Genomic DNA, 12,431 nt, shown 5'->3' on the forward strand with positions numbered 1-12,431 from the left:
ACATGCTGCAACACATCATGTTCAACTGGACATTTGCACAGTCTTTAGTGCTATGGAACATCACTCACTGTTTTTACTTTGATATGCAAGCCCAAAGGTGCAACGCAGCAGAACGTAGTTAGCTCGTTGAACCTGGGGTGTCATGGATGGACTGGCTTGAGGGAACTCTGTAAAAACACACAAACATGCTGCAACACATCATGTTCAACTGGACATTTGCACAGTCTTTAGTGCTATGGAACATCACTCACTGTTTTTACTTTGATATGCAAGCCCAAAGGTGCAACGCAGCAGAACGTAGTTAGCTCGTTGAACCTGGGATGTTGTGACATTAAAAGGCTATTTTAATGACACACTCCACAAGATAAGATATATCAGCCCAAAAGTGACTGAAACCTTCCGTTCGTCTCAGTATTAGAAGGCTGATCTGTACAAAAGATTTAAAAAAAAAGTAATTACTTAATGAGTTAGTTTAATGAGTTAGTTCACCAAAACATATAAAAATCAGCCATCAGTTTCTCCCAACATATTATCAAATGATACCAGGGTGAGAAAATGATGTGTTTTTTTGGTGATATAAAAAAGTACTTATTTGTACCAACACGATCCCATAAAATGCTTACCTCAGGAATCAATTCACACATTAAAAGGTCGAAATGTTCAAGTTTTTTGTCCTTCTTTTGCTCAAACACAATGTTGTCGATGTGTCCCAGAAGTTCCTCAACGTGCTGACAAGGCAGGATGAAAGCTCTTAGGTTTTGCCATTTTTCCAGTCTTCATTTGCCACCATTTGTTCCATGTGGGTTTCAGTGAGCCTTTTACAATTCCTTGAAACAACTCCTGAAAAAAATATTTAGTATAGCAAACAATATCTAGACATTTTAAATTTTGTAAAGTCTTATATGTACCTGAATTTCAGTATCACTGACAAGAGAACAAATTCCTTTTTTTCCCACCTCCTCGACTGTCCTATATTTTAAAAATCATCGATCTACTTGATTTATTACAATTTTAAGTTGATTTATATGAATGAGGACACACATTTTACACATACCTTTTATTCGTCATATGCTGAACAGCATATGCTGCCATAGATGATGCGTGATATCTTCTCAGATGCCACAGATCGTCTCCCTGTATCACCTCGTTTTTCATACAGGTCCATTTGTCCCTCACCTCCATTTCTGCCATCTAATGAAATAAACACAGTTGTTAAAGTAATGTAGATAAAAATAAAATAAATAAATAAAAGCATTTATTTAACTTACTGTACAAACCAAAACCCCACAGTTGTTAGAGTCAGCCAGCCTCCACTGTTCTGGGTACTCAACAGTCCATTTTCCCAAGTCCCAAGTATTTCGGAAGGCATTGCTTTTGCACAAAAGAAAAAAGAAATTAAGAAATGTACATTAGTAAATAAAGATAACAGTTTTGACATTTACAAAGCACACAATACCATAGTATAGCCAGGTCCATCGCAGAAATTGACTTGTAGTTGCCAGTGGGGTCGTAAACTCGAATACGATTCAGCAAACCATCCAAGACCTTTACAACATAAACAGAAACCGCTTTAACCAGAGTAACAACTGTTGAGCAAAAATGTATTTTTTTTTATCCATACATACCCACAAAATGAAGTGGTTTCCCTTTTCGGGGCTCTGTCCACCAACAATTCTTGGAATAAGGACTGTGTCATTCTCATCAAGGTCCTTTAAAATATTTTTAGGTAAATAAGCAAGTAAGTGTGTCCCCTGGCCCTGAAATTTATTTCATAGATTTTCATTTACCTTCAGACAAGAAATGTGACTGTCATCCACATGTTTCTTGATAGTGAAGGATCGCCACCAGAGAACGAACGTGTGCACCTGTAAAGCAGTTCCACCATGTGCTTTACAGAGCTGTGCAATCCTTGTGTCAAGAATCTAAAAGAAATAGTAGATTTCAATAAAATGTTGTTGAATAATAAAAGAAGTACATATAGGAGGTTTGTGTACAAAAGACCATATAAATAAGCTGCCATTGGACACATATGGAGGGCTCGCCTGAGTCCCAAAATTTCTCCAATCATGCATTCATGTCTATGTCTCAGCACCCTCTAAGCAGAATCCACGGTTTCGAGAATATCCGAGAAACTTAATTTTTCGCCCCAAAAAAAATATAAAGATATTTTGGGTCAAAAAATAAAGTTTCTTGGATATTCTTGAAATCTTGGATTCTGTTAGAGGGTGCTGAGACATAGACATGAATGCATGATTGGAGGCTCTAGAGCCTTCCAGAGCTGAGATATGGAGATCCCACAAAGCATTTATTCCATTGGGGCAAATAGAGACTCGCAAATTAAAATTCTAACATCGTCATTCAGCCATGGGAAACTTTTCTTCTGTGGACACAGTGTCTCGAAATCTTCAACTGTGGCCTGGCATCTCGGAAACTGAATGAGTGGCCGCTTTCTGTCGGTTTCCTCACTCAAAATTCTCATATACATTTCCTAGAAAAAAAAAAGCTTTGTAATTGTCTTACATATATAATATTATATAATATATAACAGACTTCCATTTATTTGACATCTTACCTCTTCTAGCTCCAAGATGTGAAAGCGATCCACTGAAAACTGATTTTTTTTTTCAATTTCTGTAAACACATTTGGATCAGTCACAAATCTTTGTCAAAGTTACTTATTGTACTTTTTTAAAATTAAATCAAATAAAGCATACCTGTGCGTGATGCATCGCCTCCTGCCATGTCTGTCTTCAGGCAGTAAGAATCATGGTCATCATGAATTTTCACTGAAAAAGGTTGTATATGTAATATTTTAAATTTGCCATAAACATTTACTTCAAAAAGTGGACCATCTACTGTAATGTACTGCCTTTCTCACCATTCAGGTTAATGTCACGCCGCAGGAATGGTTTGAGTTGGGACACATTGGTTTTCTGGCGGAGAATGTTGCCTGATTTGTCTGCAAGTGTAGCAACCCCTTTTCCGGTAATGTCTTCGACTACAAAAGGGCCTGTCCAGTTCCCCTCTAAACGTCCACCTTTGCGTCCCTCTTTTCTTTTGTTTGCTTTGAGTACCTCCTCTCCTTCGTGGATGTGAAATGATTTCACATTTTTTCTTTTCCGGGACTCGTACTCTGCCTTTTGCTTCCCCTGTGCTTTTGCAATGTGATCCCGCACCTTATGAAGATAATGTACAATAAACAGACTTAATAGAATACCTTAAATAATGTGAATTATTACTTAATTATAGTTCATACTAGAGACAATTACCTTTGCCTGTACTGCTGTCACCTCTACCATCCGTGCTGGCATTACAATATTCGGATCCTCTGCTACAAAGCAATCTGTCTCAGATATTACCTTTGTGTTTAGAACCTCTGGCGTGTTTGGGTGCCGGTGAAACATCAAAAAGAATGGTGTATACTTTGTAGAGCCCTAAAAAAAAAGTGTTTCAACAAATTACATTTACAACTGACTGATCATTTGGCTGAGGAGTCAGAGAGAAACTCCTAGGGTTTATCTGATCTCACTCTCTGACACTGAAAACCCAGAGTTTCCCTCATCTCGGCCTTAACTTACTCTGAGTTTTCACTAAAGGGCTTTGGTTTGTTACTCTTTATATTAACAAATACAAATGAAAATTGTAACTGTCATTTTTATTTCTTAAACCATCAGTTTTAAAGGGGAGAATTTTGAATGAATGTTATGAATTATGTTTATTATTTAGTGTAGCTTTCCTTAAATTGTCCAATGGAGCAAACATTTGAAAATAGTTAAAAACGCTCAACTTTGAAGGTCAGCTGATTTATGTTTTCGATTCTCAACTTTTTCTATTTCCATTGTATAAGTTAGATAATGGAACAGTTGCCAAATGTTGTAGCTTTTCTGATAACTGAATTAAGAAAGAAGAATACTGTCATGGAGGCCTATGTGTGAGGTTACAGCCCTGATTCACGTTAGAGACAACAATTTAAAAGCAGCCCATGTCATGTGAAACAGTAAGACCATTGAGAATTCTGTAATATCATCTTTAACAATTGTACATAGATGTGCTAATGAGCTTATACAAGTTTCAGATGCAATTTAGTGACCTGTGATATCTGCAATAAGAAGTTTGAGTGTTTTTTTTATCTGATGGAGCCGTTTGAGGGAAGCCTCAAATTTACGCAATTACAATAATAATTACAGTTAAATAACATCAGTACCTCAGAGGAAAGCCATGCTCATTCACAGCTTCACTGAAGAATGCCAGGTGGGTATCAGATCGCTACCTTAAGGTACATCATCTACACATACAGGAACAAATAGAATAATACATCAATACTGTCAAGAATTTATTTTCCCCTGTAAAATAAGTCAGCTGACAAAGTTCTGAAGGGTGAACAGGTGGAACAGTAAGAACTATTGAATCATTCAATTTATGACGGGATCTCATGACATGAGAAATCATCAAAACAGTTAATTTTAGTTCAGTTCATAATAAAGAGTTCAGCACTGATAAAACTGCATTGGCATGAGGAATAGTTCGCTGAATGGGACAGATGTAAACTTGACAGGAAAATTGTTAAAGGTTAAAAGTACACCCACAGAATAATACGTAATAGGTTCAATACAACTTTGCAAAGCCAAGTTCATGTAATTGACTTTCATGAAAGCATTCAAGTGAAAAGTCTATTCAAATCAACGGGACTTAGGAATATGCTGTGTATGCCAAGGCTAACCAGTTGCTTATTTTTTTATTCGTCATGAACATCCAAGAGACCATAAGGACATTTGCTACATGTATTCATGTAAATAGCCTAATGCAAACAAACAATCTTTAATTTTCAGAGATTAGTTTCTCCACTCGTTTTCACATTTTCAAAAATACATACATAATTCATGTTGCAAATTAACCTAATGGTCTCTTGGATGTTCAGGGCAAATTTTTATTTTTATGAAACTATGGCTGATTGTCAAATGAACCGCATATTCATTCCAAGTTATTTACCTGTGACAGACTGGTCTGCATTTAGATCTTCAGTCATTCCCATGTACCACTGGCCTGGTATGTTGTTCTTTCCTTTGTAGGGCAGAGGAAGAGGTTATTACTTGCTATACTGTATCTAAACCCATAAAGCATTCGATGAAGGGCAAATCTGGTGTAAACTGACCCATAGCCCTGTCTTAGAGATCACCATGTGCTGTCTATAGAACAAGGGACGACAACATTTGCCACAACACAGGCAAAGTTATGGACCAGGATACTATACCTGTGGCAATTTCATAAAATGTCTTCCTGGCGGTTGTTGTGAGTTTCCGGTCTTTGTCCTGCAGCTGTTGGGTGTCAACCATGAAGTTCACCTCATCCTCCTACAGTTTCACATCAAAGGGGACATAACATTAAAAAATAATAATAATCATAGCATACAGCATATGAGAATTAAATGGCAATAATATACCATGTAACAATTTCATACATTGATGGTTCTTCTTGTGTCCCCTTTCGACTTCAACTCTATTATTTGCTGCATCGATGAGCCTCCGGCAACAGTAGGCCTCTAGCCTGGTGGTTATGAAATCCATCAGCTGTGTTATGTTGTAGGCCTTCAGAACCCTCATTGCACTCTCCACATAATTGTTGGTGTCGTTCCCTCGTGTGGGGAGATGAGTGCGGAGACAAACTGCCCAGGCCTCACGTCTGCTGAAAATAGATGTCAGATATTTGCAATATGGTGGGTGAAGCTTTGCCGTGGAGTCCTCTAATGCCCGATGGTATGAGGCCTCAAGTTCTCCTGGATTTCTTACATGCACCATAGCCTTGAAGAGCTGTAGCAGGGTTTGACGGTCAGACTTTGGTACTGCATTTGTGGGCATCCCACAGCCACCTCCACATCACCTGTAAAATGTGGAAAACTCAAGAGGATGGGGTGTGTATGTGGATAAGACTCACTGAGAGCCTGTCGTAATGCCTGGCAGTCATCAGTCATTGCCACTTGTGGGCCGAGATCTCCTCTGGAAGAATGCTTTTGAGGAGCTGCAGTCCTGCAGTGATGACACTCTGAGACTCAGATGATGTTATCATTACACCCAAGGGCAGTTCTCCAATAGCTGAGTGGGTCAAAAGTAGGAACACTCTGCTATTTGTTCTGTCGCAATTTCCAGAAGAGTCCACAAAGACCATCTCTGCACTCTCAGGGATCACTGAATGGACTCGCCTCATGAGGGACTGCATAAGGCATTGATGATCTGCAAACATCTGTATGCATCAAGTGATGCCTGTAGGCCGGTGAGCACTGTGTCCCTGGATAACTCCCCGTACGACCTCTTGAAAATATTGTAATACAGCCTAAAATGACAATTATACACAAGATTTAGAACATTTTATCAAGTGACATTATCACACAATTTTTCACTTGATAATAGTGATCACATTCTTAGAATGTTCCAATTGTATTTTTTACTTTTACTGACCTAAAACAGAAACTTAGATCAGGACAAATCGAGCGATCAGCAGCTGCAAAGATGCATGCGTCGCCCATCTCCTCCTGAAGGTCGTATTGCAGTGTATTTAAAGCAGAGGAGGGAGAGTGGCCACTCTGAAGTTTGTTGGTTGTCTCTGGTGCTTCATCTCGTACCTCGTAGCCTCAGCACACATGAGCAGGTGATTATGTTGATGTTGCAGGTTGATGTAGAGACATAATCCTATGTGTAAATCAGCAGATCTGAGTACAATAAAATTATTATTACATATATTATTACGTTATTTAGAAAACTGAGACAGAGAGTGACTTTTTTGCAAAACAGCAAGCCTGTTTTTTGGGGTAGCAAATCTATTTTTAGATCTAACCTGGACTTTCTGTTCTGCGAAAAGCTTTGCCTCTTGAGAACAACATCATCACAGCAGGAATGCCGTGTGTTGTGTTGGCATCTAAGGTCCACCTTTAAACACATTCAATTAAGGTTTTGGCTCAACCCTTGAAAAAATAAATGAATGCACCTGCTATGGAATCACTTACTCTATATATGTTGTTCCACAGGGTAGCTTTTGTTCACCCGCCATGTCGTTTGTGATGACTTTTGAAAGGCTTGAAGCCGTCTGCGAACCTCCTCCTCAGTGTGAAGTCTTACTTTTAGAGAAATGTTGCAGTTCTTGCCCTCGAGAGGCTCAAATAAACAGATATGGTGTTCATAGTCCTCAGGGAGGAGTTTCTGTCAAAGCACAGAAAACATTTAAAGAGTAGGCAAATGTATGGTGTAACCAAAGCATGGGCGTCGGAACCATTGTATATGGGTGGGATAAGACCCACCCACTTTTTAAGACCAATGACATTATAGGCTACCCACTCACTTTTACCATCTCTAATTCAGTGCATTTGTCTGTTCGCTTTTCAGAGCGCCGTCAGTCAAATCCCTTCCACTTGAGGAATTCCCTAATAAATTAAACTCCCTTTCCGCTGAATCGCTACATTATATTTCTCAACGAGCCGCAACTGACGAAAGTAACCGCCCGTTGTACCCTTCCAGCAGGGGCGGCTGGCCAATAGAGCTCACCAGCCGCCACTGCCATCCAGTCAAATATTGCATTGCAAACATCAACAACAGCTTTAAGTTGTCATTGCTGGCAAATGACATGGAATTAGGGGGATAATCCACGGATAGCTGTGCATTTAATGCACGACGTGGAGGCAAAGAACCGCCCGACGTGAAGTGGAGTTTAGTTTAGTTTACTTGTTTAATTAAAAGGCACCAGAATACATGGTATTTACTCCAGTAACATTTTTCTGGGGGAGGACCCACCCACTTTTTTTTTTTCTTCCGACGCCCATGAACCAAAGTAACATTTAACATTAACACCTACATTCTGTAAACTATCTCTGCCTTTAAGTCAGTTAAGCGTGCTCCATGCACAGATGGTAGAACTGGCTTTCCTTTTACTTATGTCAATGTTGTTTGTTTAAATTATTTATGTGATGCTTTTGCTCAATAGCTTCCAACTAAACTTTGCCAATGGGACCTATACACTTAAAACCCACTCAGAAGAAGTTGTTTTTCTGTACCCTCTGTACTAATGGAGGGGAAAAAAGGTGTTGGAACGCCAGTGGAACACTACAAGATGTTGACTTAATGTCAAAGTGGTATTGTTTGTTTGCTAACAGCCTAACAAGAAATGGAGAACCATTAAGAGAAGTAGTTTAACATTAACCACGCTTCAACAACACTTTTTTTTTGTTTTATTCTCATCTAACCTCCAGCAGCTCCATCTCCTCAAAGTTGTCAAGTGTCTGGTAAATGTTGCAAGCTTTAATAAATCCTGCCATTATGCACACCACTTCTAGAAACAGAACAGAATGGACTCTTGAATGGAATCATCAAGACATGGACACTTTAAAACAATAACTGGCTTTGTCAGCATCTGCAAAATGTTCACAAGGTTCATAACCCTTACGTGTCCAGTTTTGGTGCTGGATAACCACCTTGAGTAAGTAAGAAAGTACATGTTTATTTATATAGCACATTTTTTTTACACTGGGTGCAATACTAATAGTAATATTAACGACAATACAGCGAACGGACACGTGGGTTAACTCACTATTAATTCAGTTGGTTGCTTAATACTAAGCCATTAAAAGGTTATTAGAAGATGAATCACATATGTGTGATCAAATAATCAAATATCAAATAAAACCTTACCTTTGTGAATGTGTCGTCACGAGCCTGAGGAGATATCTGTATTCTCTATCAGTCTCAATAGCGATGTGTCACGGCGAGCCAATCAGGGATGAGTTCCCTAATGAATATTAATGAGCCCACCCCCCACCACCCGGCTCGCTCGCGGGCAGGGTTGCTAGGTAACAGTTTTAGGAACACATAACAAACGGTAGCTACTTTTGTTATAAAATATATAGCAGCTACATAAATCAACCAATTCTTGAAGTTAAAAGCCAGATTCAGTAAGAGCAGGTGTAATGTTTATCGAGGACGAGGAAGGTGAGAATTAAAAATATCTGAAAATAACTTTTAACCCTTTCACGCATAGTGGTCACTACAGTGGACAGCTATTAAAAAAGCATTTTCTTGAATTTGCACGGGTTTTTATGGCAAAGTTGCACATCAATCTCTTCATTGGACCCTGGTGCATCATCCTATAAATTGCAATCAAGTGGCAAGCCTTTGTGTTTCGATTTTTCCCCCCTCCAAACCAAGATGGCCAAGGGTCAGTCAGACATGCCAAGTTGCTCCAGAATATCCACCCATTCCTTCTATCCTAGGAGACTCTTGTAGGTAAAAAAAATATTGCAGCATAAAGCAATATCTAATGAGTCATATCACAGTAAAATTTTCCAAGTTTTGATTTTAGATTGAGAGAAAACTCTGATTAATCACATGTCCACTGTAGTGGACGTCATGCATGCAATGGCTATATTTCAGATACAATTCATAATTATAATGTGAATATTGTTTTTGAAATTTAAAACTTAAAAACTTAATATGCATTGACTTTTTCTACTGTAAATAAATGTATTTGTATTATTAGAATGTAATTTTCATTGACATCGAAAAAAGTCATGTGATTACATAATGTATGACACTTGTAATTAGGGCTGGGTAAAAATATCGATTCATCAATGCATTGCAATTATTTGTTTCTCAATTCAATATCGATTCATCAAATCCTATGAATCGATTCAGCCCGCCGGCCAGTGGCGGCGCTGTGGGCAACACTTTAGTGAGAGCGTTCAGCGTTGTACATTAAGCAGGCGGCTGCAGAAGTGAGTCAAATCTGTCTCCCCATTTTAAAATGACCAACTTTACAGCAGAAAAAAACATGTTTACAGCCTGGATCTCTATGTGGCTTTGGTCTATACAGATAATTTTGCCCTTCATAACAACTGTGAGGAGGGTGAATGTTTTTATAACTCATCCGTTTAGTTGATATTCCCGCTGATGTCAATGCTAGCCATTTGTCTGCTGTTACTAGCTGTCACTTCACCTCAGCAAATTTGAGCTGCTGAACTTGCTTTCTCTGCAGTGTTTTGTGCTTTTTTTCTGGATTATTTCATACAATTTAATACACCCATTAACGTTACTTCGCCCACGGCTTAGGATTCCGTCGTTGTCGTCGAGTATCGTTCGAGAGAACAACCAGCGCTGTATTTCAGTTGTTTTCCTCTGTGAACATGCACTAATGGATGTCTGACAATTTCGTTGCTTTTTGGAGTTTTCAGATTTAAAAACGTCAATAAAGGCCCGTTCGTTCTGCTCTCACGGAACAGATAGATTATAATATGCTACCGTCAGATGAAATCATGCAGGCGTCGGCGCTTTCTCCGTTCATGCAATAAATGCACATCCTTGAATAACCGCGGATTTTCTAGCGCATTTACTTGAACTTCATAGGCAATATATCGATGGTTTAACCCATTTGAGAGGCGGCCAAAATCAGAATTTAAAATGGACTGAATAAGCTCTCTGCGAACTTGACGAGCGATGCCGCGCTGACATGTATGCACAAATCACCACACACACTCTCTCAGAGTAATATTATGTTACTGCTTAATACATTTTCAACTAGCAGAATAGTACAGAATCACGATACACAGTCTCACTTGTAGCCATGTCTTTTAACTATCATAATATTTCGAAGGGCAAAAATAGGAACTTTTAATGGGCAGTGTTATTTATTGTGTTGACAAAATAGCACTTATGTAATGTTATAATATCTATGGTTGCACTTTTTTTTATGAGTATGCACATTTTGTGCTTATGTTTACATTTATTTTATAACTTGAATGAATAGGAAGAAAGAAATATTTCTACTACTTACAGTTACATGCACTTTAGTGGTGTTAATAAAGCACCTGTTTGTTACAGTTGTGTTTTGTATTCAACACATGTACAATATTGTACAGTTTGTTCTGCTAAATAAACCATGACAGGAAACATACTGGGGTCAATTTGTTCTTAAACATTAATACTGCACACATTATTTAAAAATATACTCAGGTGCTTAATTACTTGTGTATTTACTTATTATTGAATCGATATCGAAGCTAATAAATCAATATCGAATCGAATCGAAATCGAATCGAATCGAAGCCTCAAGAATCGAAATCGAATCGAATTGTGAAATTCCTAACAATACCCAGCCCTACTTGTAATGCATTACTTTACTTGTTAGATCAAAAAGTAATCTGATTTTATAATGCATGTTATTGTAATGCATTTTTTACTCATAACATCAAAAAGTAATCTGATTACATAATGCATGTTACTTGTAATGCGTTTCCTTTCTCATAACATCAAAAAGTAATCTGATTATGTAATGTGCGTTATTGTAATGTGTTTTTTTACTCATAACATCAAAAAGTAATCTGATTAGGTAATGCATGTTACTTGTAATGCGTTTCTTTACTCGTTACATCAAAAAGTAATCTGATTAGGTAATGCATATTACTTGTAGTTAATTACTTGTTAGATCAAAAAGTAATCTGATTAGGTAATGCATGTTACTTGTAACACATTACTTTACTTGTAACATCAAAAAAGTAATCTGAATGCGTTATGCATGTTACTTGTAATGCGTTACCCCCAACACTGATCATTTCAGATGAGATTGAAAAAACGTATCGCTAGGTTTTCTCAGAGGAGGGCTATGATAGAAATGTGCATGTCCATCTTGAACATAATCAGAATTATCAGCTAATAAGGGTAAATCTCCATACTCTGGTGCACTGGAGGGAGCATCTGAGTGGTTTCCACAGTTGTACCTTGACAGGCTGTAGAAAATTCTGATGGAATCACGTCCTCATGTTCTGATATCAAAGATACGCAAAGTGCAACTTGTATGAAGTTGTATGAAGCCATTGCAATATTTTGCATTTATATTTTTTGTATATATTTTATAGTTCTCTTACGAGAGGTCTCTCGTACTGCGTAAGATATCTTACGCTAGGGGAAAATCCTTTTCCGCGAGATATTGAAGCCAAAAATGATCCTTAATTTTGTAATAATGCAAAACGCGTTGCAGCAGCAATGCAGACATAGGCGAGACAGCTCGCGCGCCTATTGGCTGCTCTGCGGCAACTGCAGCAGCCTATCGAGCGAGGCCTGGCGTGACGTCAGACCCAATCAGGGCACTTCGCGCCCGCTGCGTCACGTCCTGCCGAAATGGGCGTGGTCTAGGCCTATAAATATCGCTCGCAGGCAGCTATTATCTGATTTTTTTTATCTGGAGCTGGATTAGAAGCCGCGCCGTCGAGAGAGAGCACCTTCAGCGGGACGAGTCACTGAAGTCGCTGGCCGCGCCGCCTTCCTGCCTTCCTGCTGCGCTTTCCGGCGCTTATATCCTTCTCTTTTATTACACTGTATTTCTGTGTGTGTGTGTCGCCGCCGCGACACACATTTCTAAAAGAGCTAGCGTCTTTTTAAAGATGCCTTCCTGCGGCTCGT

The 12,431-nt window shown here is 38.6% G+C and overlaps 1 protein-coding gene and 2 long non-coding RNA genes across 3 annotated transcripts in view; all 3 read right to left on the reverse strand.

Moving 5' to 3' along the window:
• LOC309506451 overlaps positions 1 to 12,035 on the reverse strand; it is a 64,554-nt gene extending 52,519 nt beyond the window's left edge. The window contains exon 1 of the long non-coding RNA XR_014208754.1: positions 11,897 to 12,035. This is a non-coding gene — a long non-coding RNA (uncharacterized lncRNA). The remainder of the gene's footprint in view (positions 1 to 11,896) is intronic.
• On the reverse strand, positions 726 to 4,285 carry LOC309506304 (uncharacterized protein). The gene is made up of 12 exons (XM_082180110.1): positions 4,205 to 4,285; positions 3,270 to 3,434; positions 2,879 to 3,176; positions 2,715 to 2,786; positions 2,573 to 2,631; positions 2,351 to 2,488; positions 1,788 to 1,922; positions 1,626 to 1,709; positions 1,457 to 1,545; positions 1,269 to 1,371; positions 909 to 1,191; positions 726 to 840 (listed from the first exon to the last, which is right to left on the reverse strand). Exons 2-11 carry the CDS (start codon positions 3,402 to 3,404, stop codon positions 1,045 to 1,047), a joined length of 1,260 nt encoding a protein of 419 aa, XP_082036236.1. The 5' UTR covers positions 3,405 to 3,434; positions 4,205 to 4,285; the 3' UTR covers positions 726 to 840; positions 909 to 1,044.
• Positions 5,485 to 8,707, reverse strand: LOC309506511. Its single transcript, XR_014208820.1, has 5 exons — positions 8,673 to 8,707; positions 6,998 to 7,190; positions 6,829 to 6,920; positions 6,453 to 6,703; positions 5,485 to 6,327 (listed from the first exon to the last, which is right to left on the reverse strand). It is a non-coding gene; the product is annotated as an uncharacterized lncRNA (long non-coding RNA).
• Positions 12,036 to 12,431: the final 396 nt, after the last annotated feature.

Source organism: Leuciscus leuciscus (assembly GCF_965113295.1).
Source record: "Leuciscus leuciscus genome assembly, chromosome: 9".
NCBI classification, from domain to species: Eukaryota; Metazoa; Chordata; class Actinopteri; order Cypriniformes; family Leuciscidae; genus Leuciscus; species Leuciscus leuciscus.